This window comes from Nuphar pumila, chromosome 14 (genome assembly GCF_984573655.1).
Source record: "Nuphar pumila chromosome 14, dmNupPumi1.hap1.1, whole genome shotgun sequence".
NCBI lineage: Eukaryota > Viridiplantae > Streptophyta > Magnoliopsida > Nymphaeales > Nymphaeaceae > Nuphar > Nuphar pumila.
Genome location: NC_143262.1, coordinates 36,474,591 through 36,497,887, shown reverse-complemented (window position 1 = coordinate 36,497,887; position 23,297 = coordinate 36,474,591). Strand labels below are relative to the sequence as shown.

The following is a 23,297-nucleotide window of genomic DNA, read 5'->3' as shown; positions in this document are numbered from 1 at the left end:
GGGGAAACAGGGTATGAAATGAAATGATCACATGAACCATTCAGCAAATAACATCAATGATAATAAATCCACAAAGAGACACTAGTAAAAACAAGCACCACTTGGTTATTGAGTATCAGGAATCTTAGCAACAGTACCTTTATCTGAATGCAAAGGAGGTCGTTTGTGTTGCAGTCAGAAGCAAAAGAATGAATTTCCACAGGTTTGATAATTTCAATCTTCTTTCTCCACCTCCTGCCCGGTACATATAGGCCTTCTAGTCCACAATGAACAGAGAATCTACGTGGCTCCAGAGATACACCCCGGAAAGATAAAAGGTCTTCAGTACCAACTTCTTTACTTTTCACAAGTTTCTGTGACAAGAAGTGATCCCAGTCTTCTAAAGCAAAATTAGGCCTAGATTGAGAAGGAATGGCAGGCATTGGTGGTGTCACATTTTGTGGAAGAGATGACATCGAATAGCTTCTAAAATTTCCGAAGGAGAAAAGAGGGGAACTAGACGTATTAGAAATAGTTGATCTTTGTGATCCACTTCCAGAAGATAAAGTTGAGGTTAAAGAAACGGGCAATTGAGGTCGAAGAGGAGGAGTTGGAGGGCGATCTAAAGGGTGCAACCACTTAAGCAAATTCCCACAAGGGTCATGGTCAGTGTTATCCTGCATGTACTGATGAACTTCTTGAGTTAACACACTCTCATCTTTCTCAAATTGAAGAACCTCAAGGACAGGATCTTTTGTAATATTGATTCCAACATTCACTTGTAAAAGAACCTGCATCCTTCCCACAGACGAAAAGTGGCAAAAAAGAATCAGTGACATCATCAGTTAAATTAGAATATATGCACACCTATACCACATTTTGAAACCAACATGCATGACTCCAGATAACACAAAATACATCCACAAGAACCACAATGAAAATCTAAGCGATGTATCAGATCCATGTTGCATATTCAGAAATGTGTCAAATGCCAGAACAAGTAGAAAATTTTATGATTTGAAAGTGGAAGATATAATGAAACAAGATGTGCACAATCACAATGCCAACAAAAGGCTACACAAGTGCACAGACACAAGAATATATATATATATATATATATATATATATATATGTGTGTGTGTGTGTGTGTGTGTGTTAAAATACTGTGTATATATTTACCTAACTGATATATGTATATATGTATATCAGGGGTATTTTAGTCATTTAATAATTTGTAATTTATACAATATATGTATATATATGCGTTATACACAATTATATAAGTGTACACACATATATTGTACATAAGATACATTATACATACATACATATATATAGATATTATATATATAATATCTATATATATATATGTTAAATTATGTATATATAAATATATATACATATACTTATATATATATATACATACGTATATATAAGTATATATATACATATATGTATATATATACAGTTTTTCTTTTTGTTCTCAAAATACCCGATAGGGGTATTTTGGTAAATCCCCATGTAAACCCTTTTTCCTTTCTTATTTTTCTTTTCTTCTCTTTTTCTTTTTTCCTTTTCTTTTTTCCTTTTTTATTTTTTACCTTTTTGTAAGACCACAAGGGCCCCACTCATGTAGTCGTTGGGACCCCAACGGTCATATTTATGACAGTTGGGGCTCCCAACGACTACATGGGAACCCCTTGTGGTCCCTTCTTCTTTGCCTCCTCCTCTATAAATAGAGGAGGTATCCTCTTGTATTGTAAGGGTTGTTCACCCTCTTCTTTCTTTCTTCAATAATATCCAACTTATGACTTTTGGTCATTTTTCCCTTTAGTGGGTTTTTGTATACACTTTTAGTGTTTGTGTTCTTGGCTCTTGGAATCACTCTTTAAGAGTGACTTGCTTTATTGGTGCCTCCGCCGCCCCCTTTTTCATTACATGGTATCAGAGCGAGGTTGGTGATCCGGCTTCTACCTCTTTGGTGTCTTGGGACGCGTGCCTCTCAAGCTTTTGAAGAAAGAAAGAAGACCATTCGGCTCCTATGGAACGTGATTCTAAAGTTGAGCTTTCTTTCAAGTTCAATGGATCCAATTATCTTATGTGGGCCTCCGCTATGGAAAATCAGCTAAGCGGTAAGAAACTTTGGGGTTTTGTTATGCGAACTACTCTCGAACCCTCTCTTGTTCTCACTAAAATTGAAAATGAGGTGGAAAAAGCTTTGGATGGCGATGAACGCATCAAAGCTATCAATGATCATCAATCCAAAATTGAGGATTGGGAAAGTAATCATGCCAAAATTTTGGCATGGTTTATGAACAATGTGAACCTCAAAAATTGTGCAAATATTGCAAAATTTAGAAGAGCCAATGAGGCATGGTTCTTTCTTAAGGGTATGTATACCCAAAAGGACCTTGCTAGACAATTTTTTTGTCTAGAGAAAATTTGTTCCACTAGACAAGCGGATATGAGTGTCCGTGACTACTTTAGCTCTTTAACCCCTCTTTGGGATGAGCTCGTTCTTCTTGAACCTAAATGGGTGGCTCCGGAAGATATTGAGTTAAGAAGAGAACAAATTGAAAAGGAACACTTTTTCCAATTTCTTCATGGGCTACGACCGGAATATGAACAAGTTAGGGCATCCCTTCTCCATAGAAGTAAAGCCTTACCCATTGAAGATGCCCTTGCCGAAGTATGCCAAGAAGAAACTCGACTTGGCCTAAGTATCAAGAGTGATTAAGTTTTGGCCGTTTCTAGGCCCGGATCAAATGTAAAAGCATATAGACCTCCCCACTTTAACAAAATTAATGGATATAGAAAGGGAGTGATTTGTCATTATTGTAATGAACTGGGTCACATTAAACCGTTTTGCCCAAAGCTTAAAGGAAAAGTGGTCGCGGTTAGAGAAAATTCTCCAAAGAAGGAAGAAGAAAGTGTCAAAGAGGGAGATATCAAAGAAACTCTTAATCATATCTCTGAAGTTCTTCAACATCTTCTCAAGACTTCTTCATCTTCAACATCCGGAGCCGTCATCGCCTACTCTTCATCACCTCCAGGTACGTGGATACTAGACTCTGGTGCTTCTTTTCACATGACATCTCATAAAAACTCGCTTTCTAATGTTTTTTCCGAACCCATATCTTCTTATGTTTCAACGGACGATGGGACATCTTTAAAAATTGAAATTATTGGAATACTTGATTTTAAAACTTCTCAAACCTTCTTTGTTCCTAAAGTAAAAGTCGTTCCAAAAATTAATCTAAATCTTTTTTCCGTTTCCCAAATCACCGATCATGGATGCCAAGTCTCTTTCTCACCTAAAGATTACACCGTGCAGGATCTCCAGTCAGGGAAGCTGATTGGGCAAGGCCATATAAGGGGTGATCTCTATTTTATGGATTTTTTGACTCTTCCATCTAAGTCATCTTGCAATCTTGTAAAGGACAAAAGTATTGGAATTTGGCATGAGAGACTTGGTCATCCAAATTTTGTAAAAATGTTTCTTTTTCCTTTTTTGAACAATACTTGTAAAGACAATCACATGACTTGTAAAGATTGCATTTTTGGGAAATCTAAAGCTACTCCATTTCCTCAAAGAAATTATTTCACCACTCGGCCTTTTGAACTGGTTCATTCCGATGTATGGGGACCTTCCCCTATTTTGTCCAAAGGAGGATTTTCGTACTATGTGGTCTTTATTGATGACTTCACTCGATTTACATGGATTTACTTCTTAAGTCGCAAATCTGAAGTTTTTTGTTTCTTTAAAGAATTCCATGCGATGGTTAAAAATCAATTTTTGAGAAATCTATCAATTCTTAGGTCCGACTCGGGAGGTGAATACATGTCCAATGAATTTCAAAGCTACTTAAAAGAGAACGGAATTTGCCATCAACGTTCTTGTCCAAACACTCCACAACAAAATGGTCTTGCGGAAACAAAGCATAGGCACATAATAGAAACCACAAGAACCTTATTGATCTCAAAAAATATTCCAAAATCTTTTTGGGCCGAAGCGGTTCTAACCTCAACATATCTTATCAATAGAACTCCTTCATCTTCTTTAAAAAATCTTTCTCCATTTGAGAAACTTTACAATATGTCTCCCGATTATAAAAGACTAAGAGTTTTCGGAAGTAAATGCTTTGTTTTAACTCACAAAAAAGATAAACTTTCTTCTAGAGCTATTGAATGCATTTTCTTAGGATATGACGAAAAACAAAAAGGTTATCGATGCTTTGACATATTCAATAATAAACTTTATATCACAAAAGATGTCACATTCTTAGAAGAAGAAAATGGTTTTTCGCATAAACCAAGTGAAGATATTGATTACTACTTTTTATTTGACTTATTACCTCAAGAAAAGGTCATTGATGATAATGTTGAATCTAGCGAATCGCTCATAGACGATTTTTTTGAACCTTCAATTGATGACCAAAATTTACAAGAAAATGTACAAAGGCAAATACAAGTCTACTCTAGAAGAAATGAAAGCAATCCTCCTTGTGCCCTTGAAAAATTCTCTCAAAATGAGTCAACTGAAGAATCCTCTCAAAGAAGATCAAATCGAATTTCAAAAATACCAAATAGATTTGTATCTTATGATTCTTTTTCTCCAAATTTTCGGGCGTGTCTGCTTGCTCTTCACTCAATTCATGAACCAACTCATTATAATGATGCTAGACAATATGCTCATTGAAATGAAGCAATAAAACTGGAACTTAATGCACTTAAGAAGGCACAAACTTGGGAAATCATTGATCCACCCAATGGCAAGAAACCCATTGGATGTCGATGGGTTTTTAAAGTAAAAACTAAGAACGATGGTTCGTTAGAAAGATATAAGGCCAGGTTAGTGGATAAGGGATATGCCCAAGAGTATGGGGTAGATTATGATGAAACCTTTGCCCCTGTTGCTCGAATGACTAGTGTTCGAGCTCTTATTGCAATAGCCTCTACAAAAAAATGCGAATTTTTCAACTAGATGTCGAAAATCCCTTTTTAAATGGAAATTTAGATGAAGAAGTTTACATGGAACCACCTCCGGGTATGAATTTAAATGGTAAAATTTTGAAATTAAAAAAGGCCTTATATGGACTTAAGCAAGCTCCTAAAGCTTGGTATGATAAGTTTAGTAATGTATTAATCAATTTAGGATTTACTTCTTGCTATACTGACATTGCTCTTTTTGTTAAGAAAACAGGTAATTTCATTGTTATTCTTCTGTTATACGTTGATGATATGATCATCACTGGGGATGACAAAAAGGGGGTAAATGATGTAAAGTCTATGTTAAAAGAAACTTTTGATATGTCTGACCTTAGATTCTTGAGATATTTTTAGGAATTGAAGTGGATTACTGCCCGCGTGGATACATTTTATCTCAAATGAAATTGGCAGCAGACATTTGTACCAAATCAGGAATATCTGATGAAAAGAAAGTTGAGACTCCCGAAGTTATCAATGCAAAACTGAGACTTGAGGATGGTGTTCTTCTTGAGGATCCAACCCCCTATCGTCAATTAATTGGATCTCTCACCTATTTATCCATCACTCGTCCAGACATAGCTCATGCGGTTCATGCTGCAAGCCAGTTTCAGCATGCACCTACTACAGTTCATATGGCGGCTGTAATGAGAATTGTGCGATACATCACAAATATCATCTCCAAGGGACTCTTCTTATCCTCTTCCTCATCTCTTGAATTAACTGTTTTTACTGATGCTGACTGGGGAGGAAATCCCAATGATCGTATCTCAACTACTGGTCTTTGCATTTTTTTTTGGTGAATCCCTAATCTCGTGGAGATGCAAGAAGCAACAAAAAGTCTCACTATCATCTACTGAAGCTGAATATCGGGCTATGGCAATGACAACAGTGGAAATCGTATGGCTCAAAAGGCTCCTTGGTGACATGGTTGTCCTCATTTCCTCTCCCACCAAGCTCTGTTGTGATAATAAAAGTGCGATCTACATTGCAAGCAATCATACGTTTCACGAACGGACCAAGCATATCGAGATGGATTGTCACTACGTTCGAGATGAATACCTCAGAGGAACTATCACATTACCATACGTCACTTTAGAATATCAATTGGCTGACTTCTTCACCAAAGCGCTCCCAACTCAACGATTTATGTTTCTTTTTAGCAAACTTTGGGTCTTCTCCCCTTAAAGTTTGAGGGGGCGTGTTAAATTATGTATATATAAATATATATATACATATACTTATATATATATACATATACTTATATATATATACATACGTATATATAAGTATATATATATACAGTTTTTCTTTTTGTTCTCAAAATACCCGATAGGGGTATTTTGGTAAATCCCCATGTAAACCCTTTTTCCTTTCTTATTTTTCTTTTCTTCTCTTTTTCTTTTTTCCTTTTCATTTTTTCCTTTTTTATTTTTTACCTTTTTGTAAGACCACAAGGGCCCCACTCATGTAGTCGTTGGGGCTCCCAACGACTATATGGGAGCCCCTTGTGGTCCCTTCTTCTTTGCCTCCTCTATAAATAGAGGAGGTTTTCTCTTGTATTGTAAAGGGTTGTTCACCCTCTTCTTTCTTTCTTCAATAATATCCAACTTATGACTTTTGGTCATTTTTCCCTTTAGTGGGTTTTTGTATACACTTTTAGTGTTTGTGTTCTTGGCTCTTGGAATCACTCTTTAAGAGTGACTTGCTTTATTGGTGCCTCCGTCGCCCCCCTTTTTCATTACAATATATGCATACATGTACATATATTCTTTAATATGCACATATATGTACATGACCTGGCATAGTCATAAGTTGACTTAGCCAAGTCATGGCTGAGTCATATGAAAACATGGTTGACTCGGACAAGTTAACTAATAGAAATCGTGGTTCCCTGCTTCACACACAAGAGGAGGCACCGAATGGGAGAAACACAAGAAAGCTGCAGAATTTCCCAATAACCGACTGTGGTATTGGGCTTTCCATTAAATACATGTTACAATTGCTAGGGTACGAAAATACCCATCATACAACAAATGTAAATTACAATATGCCATTAATGCCTTTAATGAACATGTGCTAATTAGCTGAACTGGAATTGGGTTTGGATAAGATCCAAACCCAGTCGTAAATACACGCTTCTTTTCATCCTCCCTCAAGTTGTACATGGTTTTGAACCAGGAACTTGCCTTTCAACATCCAGAATCGGTCCTTGATAAGCCCTTTGGTAAACAAGTCATCAACTTGATCAGTAGTCCGAACAAATTTTGGTTCAATTTCCTTCTCTTCGACTTTTTTTCTTACAAAATGTTGATCAATTTCAATATGCTTGGCACGGCTGTGGTAGATAGGATTGAATGACATGTTGATGGCACTTTGATTGTCACATAGGAGAATACATTTAGATATTGATTCGCCTACTTCTGTCAACAAATGTCTAATCCATGTTACTTCAGTTGTAGCAACCGCCATTGATCTATATTCAGCTTTTGTGCTTGATCTGGCAATAGCCCTTTGTTTTCTATTGCTTCAAGAGACAAGATTTAGGCCAACGAAAATACAATATCCCGACACTGACCTACGCTCATCTGGATCTCCTGCCCAGTCTGCATCTGTGTAAACAAGAAGTTCATGCATGTTATGTTCATTCATACTCTTTCTGTACAAAAGACCATCCCCAATAGTTCCCTTCAAATATCGAAGAATACGTTTGACAGCTTTCATATGTCCAATACGTGGTTCATGCATGAACTGAGATACCTGATTGACTTAATAGACAATATCAGGGCGAGTAAAAGTGAGATATTGAAATCCCCACTATCCTGCGATATCTTATAGGATCCTCATACAAATCACCATCTCTGGAACTGAGTTTCTGATGAAGTACACTGGGTGTGCTTAGAGGCTTGCAATCTTTCATACCTGCTTTGCTGAGAACATTAATAGTATACTTATGTTCAGTAAGTGTCATGCCTTCAATAGTTCTGTTAACTTATACTCCAAGAAAATATCGCAGTTTACCAAGGTCTTTCATCTTGAACCTGTGGTTCAGGAGTTCTTTGATTTACTCATTTCAAGAGAAAAACTGTCAAACCAAGATCGAGAGGCTTGCTTCAAACCATATATAGCTCTCTTTAATCGACACACATAATCTCTGGAGCTCCCTTCTGCATACCCAGTGGGTTGTTCCATGTACACTTCTTCCTTTAGAGTTCCATGTAAAAATGCATTTTTTACATCCAGTTGACTAATAATCCACTGATGTTCAATAGCCAATGATAGTATGATTCGAATAGTACCCATTTTCACAACCGGACTGAAGGTCTCATCATAATCTTGTCCTTGCTCCTGGGTGAATCCCTTGGCAACTAGCCTAGCCTTATATCGCTCAATAGTACCATCTGGCTTATACTTTATTTTGTACACCCACTTCGACCCAACTACATTTCGATCATGTGGTCTAGGAACAATCTACCAAGTGCCACATTCATGAAGAGCCTCCATTTCTTCATTCATAGCTTCAATCCATCGCTTAGAATTTGTTGCTTGATAGAAAGTCGTGGGCTGATCTTCCTTACCTAGAGAGGTTAAGAAGAGTTGAAAATCCATAGTGAAATTCTCATAACTTACACATCTATCAATAGGATGTCGGGGTCGAGTGGATCTTCTGGAAGCAGAGGATGAAACAAAGGCAGAAGAAGAATTCATCTCTTGATTAGAATTAGAAAGAATCCCCTTCTCACGTCTAGAGTAAACAATGCCTTTATACCTTTCGGAAGGCAAGAGTGGATCTGAAATGACACTTTCCTGAGTCGTCTGTACAGCATCAGACATATTTCCCTCATCTATTTTATTACATTCTAAAGGACAAACATCATCAACACTAGAGAAGGGGTCAGAGTTCAACCAGGGGTGATAAACTTCAATTTCAGAAAGGGTGTCAACCTTGTGATCAAAATTCAATTCATCAAATACAATATACCTGGATATTTTGATATGCTTGCTCACAGAATCATAGCATTTGTACCATTTATAATCATCAACATACCTCACAAATCTGCACTTCAAGGCCTTATCCTGAAACTTGTGTCGCATTGAACTGTCAACATGAACATAACATACACACCCGAATACTCGCAAATCATGATAATTTGGATGAACACCATGTAAAGAAAGGTAGGGTGATTTGTTTTCCAAAATATTCATGGGCAATCGATTTATGATATGAACGGCTGAATGAAAGGCCTCTGACCAGAAGGTAACTGGAAGGTTACTACCATGCATCATGCTCATGGCACTTTCGACAATATGGAGGTGCTTGCGTCAGCAACCCCATTCTGTTGAGGTGTATGAGGGCAAGACCAGAGTTATTGGAAGCGCCTAGGCAAAAGGGGAAGCGCGCTTCGGAAGCGCAAAACGTCGCGCTTCCGAAGCGTGAGGGGAAGCGTCCCCCTTTTTTGGGAAGCGTGTTTCCCTCCCATTTATGAGAAGCGCGCTTCCCCCACGCTTCCCCCACGTTTCCCCCACGCTTCCCCATTTTTTTCATTTTTCGCTTCCCCCTCGCTTTCGGTTCGCTTCCTAGGTTGCTTCCGAGACGATTCAGAATTTTCTTCTAAGTGGTCCCACGCCTCCCCGCTTCCTAAATTTTTGAAAGTGCCTCGCTTCCCGCTCCCGCTCCCGCTTCCTCTACTGGTAACTCTGGGCAAGACACCTGCCTACGTATTCCATTTGTCTAGAGAAATTTAATAAAGTCATTTGAGGAGAATTCACCCCATCCATCACATTGGAAACAAAGAATATTATCAGAGAATTGATTTTGAACAAAGGAATGAAAATTCTGGAATAACTTGAATGTTTCAGACTTACATTTCATAAAGAAAATCCATGTATACCAAGAATAGCTATCAACAAAAATGAGATAATACCTTATGCCCAACATGGAGGGAACTGGAGCCGGACCCCAAACATCAGAACAAATAATTTCAAAAGGCTTTGAAGCTCTTTTATTAATAGAATGAAATAGAAGGACATGACTCTTACATTGAAGACAACTAGAACATTTTTTATCATTGACATTTAAACCTAGACTTGACTTGAGAATAAGACTGCTAGAAACAACCTTTTCAATAAAACGACTACTACAATGACCCAAACGACCATGCCAAATATTTGGCTTATTACACTCAGAAAGACAAAACATTTTTAGAAGGAACTGAAGAAGATGATGATGCGAGCTTCAAAGTGGAAGGATTCTCTTGAAACATGTACATATTCCCTTGTCGCTTTCCTTCAGCGAACGTTTCCCTCGTGTGGAGATCCTTGACACGAACAGAAAAAGGAGTAAACTAAACTAAGGCATTGATGTTATCAACAAGCTAAGAGACAAACAATATTTTTCTTGATATTCGGAGCATGACATTTGAGAGAGCAAGAGAAGAAGTAGACATAGGAATGACAGAGTTTCCAATGTGAGAAATACGATGGTGAGACCCATCTCCAGTGACTATACTATTTTACCATCATAGGAAACACGAGTTAGGAGCTTACCAACATCACCAGTGACATGAGTGGTTGCACCAGAATCGACATACCAAGTGCCCTGATCATTTTGCTTTAAGTTCAATTCAGCTAGAGCAAAGAGTAACAACTCCTTGACTTCGTCACTGTTCTTCAATTTATCTGGCCCCTTGCTTGTCTTTAACTATTTACCTTTATTTTGAGGATTGAACCAACAATTTGCTTTGATATGCCCTCTTTTATTGCATAGAAAACAGGTCGGTATTGATCTTTGCCTTTGCCCACTGGGAGGAATATTAGGTGTAGGTAATATTCCATGACTTCCTTGTCCATTTCTTTCTTGACTCCTTCTATCTCGAAAATCATATCTACCACGTCCTTGCCCATAGGCAACTCCTGTGGCAAGAACAATGTGTGCTCCACCTTAAGAATGAGTATCTTCAGAAAATCCCTTTAACGTCATCTCATACTGCAAAAACTTGACACGAAGATCTTCTAAAGTAGGTAAATCTGGCAAACACAGTAAGGAAGTAACCATCATATGATAATCTGATCCCAGCCCACTCAAAGTTTGTTGCACCATATCTTTGTCACTAACTGCGCATCCAACGATGGCTAACTGATCTGTAATGGTCTTCATTTTGTTCAAGTACTCCATGATGGTCATGGAGTCCTTTCTCAACATTTGAAACTCTCTCTTCAAAAATAAGATTCTGGCCTGAGAAACTTGAGAATATGTCTCAACCAATTGATGCCATAATTGCATTGCGGAGCCCTCATCTGGAATTGCCACAAGCACTTCCTGTGACAATGTAGAAGTGATATAGGTAACCAGCGCCTGATCTCACTTCATCCAGGATACGTATTCTGGATTTCTGACATAGGTAATAAAAAGATCTCCCTCACCATTCTTTTCTTCTTGTGGTATGAATTCTGGAGGAACAGGAACAGAACCATCCAGATGTCCGGAAAGGACTTGACTTCTTATGAATGGTATGATTTGTCGTTTCCAAGTTAGAAAATTGGAATTGTTCAGTTTCTCAGACATGAGTTGACTAAGAAAGTTTGAGGAAAGGTCGGGTTGAGAATGAGAAAATGAGTCAATATTCTATTAAAACCGAAAACAAGAAGGAATAAGAAATAGAAAACAAGAAAATGGCTTTATGGCAAGGACCCAACTACTATTGAATTCTAATGTAATTCAGAACAGAAATTTAATATCAATGAATTCTGCCTTTCCTTTTTTTTTCACAATGAAAACTCGAGGCAGAAAATTGGAACTGTGCAGTAAAGAATCTGTTCTGAATAAAACTCAATCAATAAGAGATACGTTATTTGGAAAATAACTCGTTTTCCTTTCACAGTTATGATGAAATAGGCAAACATAACAAAAAAGGGGACCCAAAACTGTATTGAGAAAAGAGAAAGATCAAAAACATATGAAACTGGTCTGAGATCTCGTCCAGATCAGAAACTGATCTGACGTCAATATGCAAAAGAGTTTCCCGTGATCCTTTTCAACCTTTGAAATCACGCATAGATCAAAATCTGATCTTGCGTGATTACTTTAGCAATGGATGGGTAAGATCACGTGCAGTAATGTGAAAGAAAGAGTGATAGACAGGCAGAAAAATAATAGGCAATGAGAGAAGAAAATATTGCAACGTGAAGTTTCAGATTTTAGGAAATAGGAGAAAGAGGTTGGCTTGAGAGAGGAGCAATAAGAAAGAGGGACAGCAGAGATCTCAGATGAATCGAAGATTTAAAGATAAAAGGAATAAGAGAAACTGATACCTTAGAAGAAGACGACAAGACAGTCATAAGAAGATCCTTAAGCTTAGATCTGTTGCTTTGATACCATGATAGAAATCGTGGTTCCCTGCTTCATACACAAGAGGAGGCACCGAATGGGAGAGAGACAAGAAAGTTGCAGAATTTCCCAATAGCCGACTGTGGTATTGGGCTTCCCATTAAATACATGTTGTTACAATTGCTAGGGTACGAAAATACCCATCATACAACAAATGTAAATTACAATATGCCATTAATGCCTTTAATGAACATGTGTTAATTAGCTGCAGTTGTGAATACACGCTTCCTTTCACTTGTGACTTGGCTGAGTCTTGTGCAAACGCCAGATCATTTACTGGGTTTACCCAGTGAATGGCTGAATTGAGCTGAATCATCATGTCGACTCGGAGAGTTTTCAAACCTATGCAAAAAGTTCATATATCAAAACTACCTGGAACCAAGAATTGTCCACATATGTGGATTTCACCATGAGATAACAATAAATTCCAGTAGCTGGTAATATGGCCTTTGCACATTTCCTTTTAGGTTGGAAGTTATCTAGAAGCTTTCAGTTTGATGAAGGTTGTGTAAAAGTAATAGTCCTTTTAGGTTTGAAATTAGCTTTCAATTTTATGAAGGTTGTTTAAAAGAACGGATATGAAGATGATCATAAGGGGCATCGGTGTTATGACAGGAAGAGCAAGTGCATTCAGGTGTCAAGGAATGTCGCTTTTGATGAGCTGAATTTTCAGCAAACCTTTGAAGGGAATTTGATGCAGAGTGAAATGCCAGATAATGCTCAATTAGAATTTTATGACCCCTGGTTGAGGGATGATCTCTTTTCTCATATTTCTGATGATGGGCAGCATGCATAAAATCAATGCACATCGGTAAATTGGAACCACCAGAAAATCAGCAGCAAAGTGGAAATAGTGTTTATGGTTCCAATTTTAATAGATATTTAGATGTGCATGTTTATTCAAGAAGAAAGAAGGATCCGAGCACAATAAATTTGCAGCAAGGTTCAAATCAAGAAATAGTGCCAGTTCAAGATGAAGTCTCATTGAGGTCTACTAGAATTCGGCATCCAATTGAAAGGTGGGTGAGTTATAAAAGTTTCAACATGGATCATCAAATATTTCTGGCTGAAATATTGAAGCAAGATGAACCAAAACATTTCATTCAAGCAGTGAATGATAAGAGGTGGATTGAGGCAACGAATGAAGAAATCGGAGCTTTGCATGAGTGTCAGACTTGGGAGGTGGTGAGAAGATCATCAGATAAGAATATGGGCTCCAAATGGGTTTATAAGATCAAGTATAAACATGGTGGAAGCATAGAAAGATATAAGGCCATGCTTGTGACCAAGGGATTTACTCAGGAGTATGGTCTAGAACAAGGTTGCCAGTCGAGGAAGCGGGAGAAAGAAGTGATCCGAGAAGCAGAAGAGGAAAGTGATTCAAGAAGCGGAAGCGGGAAGCGAGGCACTTCTAAAATTTTAGAAAGCGGAGCGCAAAATGCCGTAAAAGAGAACCACGAATCATCTAAGAAGCGAATAGAGAAGCGAACGAAAAGCGACCTAGGAATCGAACTGGAAGCGAACCAAGATTCAAAAGGGAAACAAATTGAGAAGCAACCTAGGATTCGAGTGGGAATCAAATAAGAATCTAAAGGGAAGCGAAAATGTAATTATATTTTTTTTAATTTACCAAAATAGAATATTTATATTATCATTGACGAGATAAAACAGGAGTAGCAAGCATTTAACAAATGCATCCTGTTGCAAGCATTTAATAAATAAATTCATCAAGAAAAAATCATAATTCATATTCCTGTTGCAACCAATGTTGTATCGTACAGTATCGTATGATACGTATTGTTACTTTGGGCCTAATCGATACGATACACACCTGTATCAAGATACAAGTGTGTATTGTACGATACACCCCGATACATGGTGTATCTTACGATACACAATTAGTAAAATTTTATGTTGCACTCAATTCGTTTTTCTTTTTTTTGAAATATATAAGAAGACTCCTTAAGGTGAGTTGTGTTCACTCCTAAAGAACTTGATAGTGATTTAGGGATTGATTTCTTGCAAGAAGTCCATTTTTTTAACTTATAAAAAAATGGTTATGTAAAATTTTTAAGTATTAAGAAACATTTGGGGATTTTGTTTTTTTTATGTAAACATGCATTGTTATGGATCTTATGACTTGTTAGCTTAGTGTTGCTATTTATTATTTCACAATTTATATTTTTCTTATGAGATATGCATGTCATTCATAACAACTCATGAAGACATAAATGCTTCATATGTGATTTTATGCTTGTATTTTGTGCAATTCATCATTGTTTCATGTGATATGGATTTTTTAGAATTTTTGCTAATTTTTTCTTGTTTCTTGAGTTTTTTTTATTTTTTGGAAATTTTTTATTAAAAATTTACGATACAATACAATATGATATGATGTTACTTTAGGCTAGATTAATACAGGTAACGATACGATACTTACAACCTTGGTTGCAACCATTTAATAAATGCATCATGTTACAAGCATTTAATAAATAAATTCATCAAGAAAAAATCATAATACACCCATGGAGGTCGTCGGAGCTCACTAGATTTCACCAGAAGTCTGGGACTCTAGAACGAGAGGTTAGAGTTTGGGAATTGAAAATCCCAAACTCTACTCGATTTTCATTTTTCATATTTCATGATATTTCAAAATGATTATATTACCCTTTTAAAAAAAATTCTTTTATTTTTTGGGTAAAAAAAAATTATTAAAAATTAACTTAAAACTCTCCAAGCCCCCCAAAAAAGGAAGGATAATGGGAAGCGAGCTTCCCCTTAAATGGGAAGTGTGCATCCCTCCACATTTCAGAAGCGCTATGTTTCGTGCTTCCGAAGCATATTTCAGGGAAGCGTGCTTCCCAAGCCCAATGAGTGCTTCCTGTAACCTTGGTCTAGATTATGATGAAACATTCACTCTGATTGTTAAAATGGAGACAAATAGAGTTAAGAATGCAAGTGAAACATGGATGGTCTTTAAGCCAACTAGATGCTAAAAATATGTTTTTACACAAAAAGCTAAAAGAGGTTTACATAGAGCACCCCTTGGATATAGTGAAGGAAATCAAAACTTATATGTTTGTATGTTAAAAAGAGCATTTATGATCTTAAGAAAGCCTCTCGTTCTTGGTTTGAGAGCATTCTCAACAAATTCAAAAACATGGTTTTTATTGATCTCCTCTTGGTCATTCACTATTTGTTTATAAAGGCAAAGAATTTACTACCTTGCTTTTGATATATGTTGATGTTATCATTGTTACAGGTAGCCTAGAGAGGCACATTGCGCAAGTTAAAGAGCTCTGAACAAGAGATTTAAAATGAAGGATTTGGGGAGGTTGAAGTATTTTCTTGGTGTGGAGGTGGATAGAGAAGGAGAACGTCTTATACTATCTCAACACAAATATAGCCTTGATCTGTTGGCAAAAGCAAGTATGAAAGATTGGAGACCTTTACATACTCCTAGTACCAATCATCGACACTTAAGAGCAAAAGAAGGTGACTTATATGAAGATCCTACATGTTATAAGAGTATAGTTGGGATGCTATAGTATTTGACTTTCACTAGACCTCACATTCTATATGCTATAAATCAAGTATCTCAATTTATGCACGAAACAGAGTTAGACACATAGAGGTTGTAAAAAGGATTTTGAAATAGTTGAAAGGTACTTTGGGAGATGGACTAGTCTATAAAAAGAGAGCACAGGGAGGAGACATTCTAGTAGTGGCTTTCTTAGATGCAGATTGTCAGTGATCCAGATGAAAGGAGGTCTATCTCAGACTATGTCACATGGGTGCGGGTGCGACGCGATTTTAAAATTTTTGGACACAGGGACTCGGCTATATATATTTAAAAAAAAAAAGTGCAAAGACACAGCGCAGCACAGTCCACTGTGCACTGTGACACAACCTTTTTTATATATTTTTTTTAAAAAAAATCATTTTTTTAAATTTTTTCACCCTACAAATGAACATTTTTTGACTCAGACAACGTTGACCGAGTCCAAAACAAGGACGGACTCGGCCTCAACTCGTTGACCGAGTCTGACTCTGCGTTGACCGAGTCTGGGCCGTGTCCGTGTCTGCACCCGTGTCGGGGCGTGTCGACTCGGGTGTGGCGCCTCCCTAGCCGAGTCCGTGTGACATAGATCTCAGATCATTGTGTTTTTGTTGCTAGGAATTTGGTGTTATGGAGTAGCAAGAAACAGAAAGTTGTTGTCAGATCTAGTACTGAGGCAAAGTACAGGTCTATAGCCTCAGTCACCTCGAAATTAGTGGATCAAACATTTGCTTAATGATTTAGGTGAAAAGATTGCTAAATCTATATTATTGTGTGATAATCAGTGTGTCATTAAAATACCTTTGAATCACATCCATCATAGGAAAACCAAAATTATAGAGATAGACCAACATTTCATTCGAAGGAAAATTGAAGATCAAGAGATTTGAGGAAAAACATGTTAAGAACTTAAGACAGAGAATCAGTTGGCTGATCTATTTACAAAAGGGTTAACAAAGCATCAGTTTTGGTATTTGAAGAACAAGTTGTATATGGTAAAGTCCATGCACAACTTGAGGGAGGATATTGGGGTGACATGATGTTTTGACTATTGGATATTTGAATCAGTTTGTTTTGGTCAAGATCTGGTTTAGTTTTATGTCTGTAACTTGTTGTAGTTATATTCTTCTATTCTTTCCCTTTTTACCACAATTGTTTTATTTTCTTTCTATTACTAAAGAGGGGTAGTTATGTAATCTAGCTTATGTAACTGTTTTGATATATTAGGAGGAATGCACGACTTCCCTGATTGGGAATCGTGACATTGATGCAGGCCCAGAGTCTCTTCTCCTCTCTTCTTAACGTTTCATGTGCTGTGGGTTATCCTAATACCAAAAGTTATGAAGGATGTCTACCATGTTATACAAGTTACAACATCCTTCATGCCTTCTCATTCCATCCCATGGTTGGAAGAAATGGTAATGGAACAGTACCAGCTGAATTGGATCAGAAAGAACCTTCACTATAGCCTATAGACTTTGTTTATTTGCACTTCTCCAATTGCTGATGATAATTATATATTTTATCAAACTCATTTCTTGTTATTTTTCACTTTGAACGTAATCATCATCATTCTTATTGCTGCTAGTGCTCCCATTGCTTCTGCTAAAACTATTACTGTTGATGTTGGCATCATCATCATCATCATCATCATTAGTAGCAGTAGAATCCTAACTCATGAAGATGAACAAAAAAGCCTGTATGCACATGGAATAAGCAGTTTATCAATTTAAAGATGACAAATGACAAAAAAACTCAAAAAATCTAAAGGCTAAACAAAAGTTCACCAATATATCTCCATTAGAAAGAGAACAGCATCTCAAGCAGCTTGTCAACTTAAAAACATTGAAAAAAAAACAATTCTACAGATCTAAGAAAGAGAAAAAGTTTTACAAAACGTACCACTATATCTCCATTCGATAGAGAGCAGCATCTCACTATATTTCGAGCCACTCCACCAGATGTATTAGAATTAAAAAATCCCCTCTCTATGACTGCAGAAAGGAAATCATCTCTTCTTGAAGCTTTCTTAGGGGCAGGATCTGTCATGTTATTGTTCTCAACAGTTGCATCAGAACTTGCAGAAGATTCTACCGAGCTTTTCTTGCCCCAAAGAGGCTCATCTGAACTAGCAACCCTAATGAAAAAATGTGAATTCTTGAATCGAAGAAGCATTGCCTCAGTCTGCTGTTTTTGATCTTCCATCCGAAGAATAGATTCACTGGCAGAAACATCAAGTCCTAATGCAACATTTTTTCCTGGACTTCCAATATCTCCATTCACTTCAGAATCCTGACTTGCACATTCTGTAAGTCTACTACTTGTAGTTTCATCTGCATGGACTGAATTGGAATCAGCTCTAGAGGTGCTCGTTCTCTGGCTAGTTTTTCGTTCAGGAGTACCATTTCTACTCATTATAGCAGCAACTCTAAATGGAGTTATAACCTCTGTCTCATGCCTTGATGCTGACAAGCAGACAAGAATATGAAATTGCTCACCTGTGAAAAAAACCAAATAATGGTGGTTAATAACACCAGAACTAACATGTCTTGGAACATATGGCATCAATTATTGAAGACAAGTGAAGCACATACAAAGGGAAGATCTAGCTACCAGGGAACACAAAGCCACGGTCCAAAGAGCGAAATGAAAGCATGCTAGTCGCATCACTCCAATCTTCAGAAAGCTCTTCTGTGAGACATAACATCAAGTGCATCTTTTAGAAGATTATAATATCAAAATAGTGTCAAAATAATTTATTTCCAGAATCACGTCTAAAGCATCGAATTGGACCTTGAAAAACTACGTCATTCCTCTCATTCATATTTATAAACAAATCATAAATCATCATTAGATGAAGTACACAACCAACATAGAGAACACATTAATCTATACTTAAGATGAAAAGAGAGCATAGACAAAATTGTATAGCAAATGCAAGCTGGAGTCTATCGACAGAACATAATCACAAGTCTAACAGTAGAGAAAAAGAACAAGTAGAACTAGTCAGTGAGAAGGAGAAACTAAGTCCCACCCTCCAAGATCTTATCATGTGGTATACAGCCCCAGCCCCAATTTATGGCTTTTCTTATTGATGTCCATGGAGTACTAAATTTGGTACTAAATTTGGTCCTGGATTTTCTCTAGATATTTGGTAGTTGCATTCTTCCAAACTTCCCAGTAAGTAGAGAAAAGTAACATGATATTGAATAACTGGTTTTCCTTGGTAGTTCAATCTGTCTTCAAGTTTCTCTATAACTTATTATTCCATAGCAATATCCTTCACATCTGGCCAAAAAATAGAAAATTGAAGGGAAGGATCATATTTGGAAGGTGTAAGAATGGATCTCTCCTTCATGAATACCTGTCATGATGAATAGCTGGCAGATTTTTGCAGTAATCTGTCTTTAGTTTGAGTCTATGGCCGTATGAAGTATGCAAGTGATTTGTATGAAAAATGTCTCTACTCCAATTGGCAATCTTTGGGGAAAGACAAATTATAGGGTCTATAAGTGAAATCCAAAAGTACAAAAGATTTCAATTAGCCTCTATGTAATCAAAGTCGGCAACTAAGCACCTAATTGCCTTACAAGCAAGCCCAATACCTAGTCCAAGGCGTTTCATTGACCTGAACCAAATAAAATCCAATTTTCCCATGTACAAAAAAGATCTCTACTCCAATGGACAATCTTTAGGGAAAGGCATGCTTATATTGTTTCGAAGATGTATTTAGTCACCAAGAAAGCATGCTCACATGTTGGAAACCAAACACTAATCTGTGCTAAACAGGCTATGCAAATTAGATCTATAGGGTCAATTAGTAAGAAAATATTATGGAAAAACTAGGCAGATTGTTTTGGGAATCCACGTAGTTAATTAGATATTAAGAGTGTAATATTGCATTTTCTCACACTTAGTTAAATTTGAGATTTTGGAAAATTTGGCTAAGTATAGAAGAAAAATCGATAAAATCTCGATTTTAGGCTGATGCTTTTGAGTCTGGGCTTGGCCCAGGTCTCATTGTCAAGGCCTTAACGAGCCACTTAAAAAGTGAAAAAGTTTTATTTTCAACCTTTAAATTCAAGCGAAATTCGAGTTATTTTCAGGCAAAATTCAAAAGCGAAATTCGAGTTATATATCGTTGGATGCGTCTCGAAATTATGAGCGTAACGGTATTTTACTTTTCTGAATTTGGGATACAGTTGGCCCGAAAATCATGTTTTTAAAAAAAAACAGTTTATCGCAGTTACCAGTCAAGGAAGCGGGAGCGGGAAGCGAGGCACTTTCAAAATTTTAGGAAACGGGAAGTGTGGGACTACTTATACCATGTAATAAACCCAAATATTAAAACAGAAATTTGTTTGAACTTCAAAGTACCACTGCGTGAGGACTCAGATCCCTACCAGTCATACAACTATACCATTAAATTTCGTGCAGCTTCCATATGAAATAAGAAAGATGACCAAATAAACTCAGTTAAAACACAAAATGTGAAATGCTTCTCAACCAATATGTTGTTCTTTTCTTTCATGGGACTCACATAAGAATATAAATCACCATCGTATTGATAACACAAAAGATAAAAACCACCATGTTATTGCAACAGGAAAATGAAACAAATAGTCTCTAACAATCCCCTATTCCCTAAATGTACCTTCTAGAGAGAATGAAGGGATCAAACCTGCAACACAAACCCCTACTCACGAGTTGAACCTCACACAGGTCAGACAGTAGCCCTATATCACTTGAAAACTCTTCATCAATGCGAAATACAGGCCCACCATTTGGGGGAAACAATTTGGATGGGTCGAAACAGGTCTAAAGTCTAAACTCATTGACTGACCTTATTTCCCCACTTTAACGCCCTCTGAGTAGCCACACAAATCTCAGATTTCCATAAAGTGCACCAAAATAAAATTAAGTTAGACAATGATGTCCCAAACCCTAGGTAGAGAATCTGATCTCCAAGGACCAAAACTTTCAGAAAATAAAACAGATAAGCTTTCCGTTTTCAGAAGATCAAGGTTACGGTTACAAGGCAACGGTAAGTTATAAGCAACCCAATAAATAATGATAAACATAGATAGAATAAATTGTTTCCAACAGCATGCACATGAATAAGCAATTCTGCAGAACCGACAAAGAGTGTAAAACATATTCCCATTTTGTCATGCTATTCATAACCTAAATGTCATATTGTATGATTGCAGAAGGATTGCTTGTTCCCTGGAAACGAAAGGGAGAACAGAGATGGAGGGAAGAGATGGAAAGAGACAGGTCGTGGGAGATACAGATAGAAGAGATGGAGGGAAGAGATGGAAAGAGAGAGGTCGTAGGAGATACAGAGAGAAGAGATGGAGAGAGGAGAGTACGTACCTGAATGGATTCATCGTTGTGGAGGTCGCCGAATATCGATGAAGGTCGCCGGATTCTGGGTTCCGTCGATCGGTTGCCAAAGAGAGGAGAGAAGAAGGGAGGAGACTCGGATTGAGCTGCGTGAAAAAACCCTAAAGCCCTTTCGGGTTTTGTTTTCACGGGTTTTTCAAAATCTCTTTTTTGCCCTTTTTAAAAAACTCGTTCTTTTAATTTTTTTTGGAAAAAAGTTTAAAAAAAAGACAAATATGTAAATTCGCCCCTTCGTACCCCTTTAATGGGGTACGCGCACCCCATTAAAGGGGTACGCGTTTTCCATTTGAAATGTGTGCTTCCCCACGTGTTTCGGAAGTGCAACGTTTCGCGCTTCCCCTTCTATAGGAGCGCTTCCGGTAACTCTGGTTTAACGGTTCATATCCGGATTTGGATCGGACCGGATATTATGGATTTGATCCAAATTAATATGGATCTAGATTTTATCCAAGACCCATGTTAATCTGGTATTGATCCAGCCCAAGACCCATTTGGATTTTTGAAGATGGATTTGGATCTTGGATCTAGATCCAAATCCGTGCCTAGTGAATTTTCACCTTCAAGTTCATTAGATACCTTTAAATTGAAGTTAATTAATGTTAAGAAGTCTTCCAAGTTGATATGTCAACTTTTGGAAGCTTCTGGATATTTATTTAATATTTAATAATTAATAATTAATTAATTTTATTTAATTCCAAAATTTCATTTTTGGTGTTTGTTTAGGACTCCTAGTAGAGTCCTTAAATACACATAGAAGAACTAAGAAGGTTTTAGAAAGTCTATTTAAATAAAAACTTTGAAAAAGTCAACACTTAGAGGTTTGAAATTTTCGGAAACTAAAGAAGAAAGAGTTCCAATTAGAGATTAGCTCCAGCCCTCTCTAGAAGGGCAGGATGGATAAGAGGGGGTGTCACCCCTCTTTCCTCTATAAATAGCCTCAAAGAGAGAGAAAGAAGAAAAAAGAGAGAGAAGGAAGAAGAGGAGAAGGAGATCGTTCTTCTCCAATCATCTGACGTTTTCCACCATTGTCTTCTTGTTCTTTTTCAATCTACGATCAAGGTACGGGTCTTTCTCTTGTCTCGGATGAAAAAAAGAGCTTAAATAAGCTTTACGCAATGTTTTTATAAGAAACCATGGATTCTATCTTGATTTTTCATGGTTTAATCCATGAGAATCGATGTAGGAAGGCTTAGATCATGTGGTATTTGTTTTCCTACAATTTTCTGTATGTTTTTATATTTTCCCCAATATATATATATATATATATATATATATATATATATATATATATATATATATATATATATATATATATATATATATATACACACACACGTAGAAGCATGTATACATATGCATATATATGTTTTTGCCTTGTATGGATACTTTGGACAGGTCTGGACAGTTTTGTTCTATGCTTTAAGCGGGTAGATCTGGACAGATCTGGCCACCGTGATGATGGGCAGATCTGGTCAAATTTGAGTCCCTGTCCATGTTGTCCGTTTTGTTCATTCTGAACAGATATGTCCCTTGAAGAGGTGTATATTTATGGACAGGCAAACACGAGGCTGTGGTTCTTAGAAAATAAAATTGTGCATATTCAGTTAAAATAAGAAAATTAGATTTTTGGGTGATTTTTGTTCGGGACAGGATGGACAGCTGTCCAGTCTCAACCTGGACAGTCGGTTGGGACAGGACAGTCTGTTGTCCAGTCCTAGACCACTGTCCAGATCTGGGCTGGAGCCAGAATTTTTATTAGTAATCAATGCAGTTGGGGTACACCAAAGAGAATGCAACTGCCTGTCTGACGCATATGAAATCAAGTTTGGGATTCATAAGCCCGATGTTCTTAAACATAGACACTATTTTGGGTCATATTCTGCATTCAAGTTGCAGGCTGAATGGTGATGACACTTACGCTTGTGCAACATTGAACTACATTGCTCAATTTTCCTTATTATTAGCAGTAATTAGTGAAGG

At 37.1% G+C, this 23,297-nt stretch overlaps 1 protein-coding gene across 2 annotated transcripts in view; it reads right to left on the bottom strand.

Annotated features, from left to right (window-relative positions):
* The window catches only part of LOC149816765 (uncharacterized), a 188,422-nt gene that overhangs the window by 90,593 nt on the left and 74,532 nt on the right, over nucleotides 1–23,297 (bottom strand). Inside the window, exons 4-6 of one of the 2 annotated variants that reach the window (XM_089988083.1) lie at nucleotides 18,506–18,602; nucleotides 17,814–18,409; nucleotides 138–770 (exon numbers count right to left, since the gene is read on the bottom strand). In XM_089988083.1, coding sequence (XP_089844209.1) covers nucleotides 138–770; nucleotides 17,814–18,409; nucleotides 18,506–18,578 — 1,302 coding nt within the window. In that variant the 5' untranslated portion in view covers nucleotides 18,579–18,602. The remainder of the gene's footprint in view (nucleotides 1–137; nucleotides 771–17,813; nucleotides 18,410–18,505; nucleotides 18,603–23,297) is intronic. The other variant, XM_089988082.1, reaches the window with a different exon arrangement.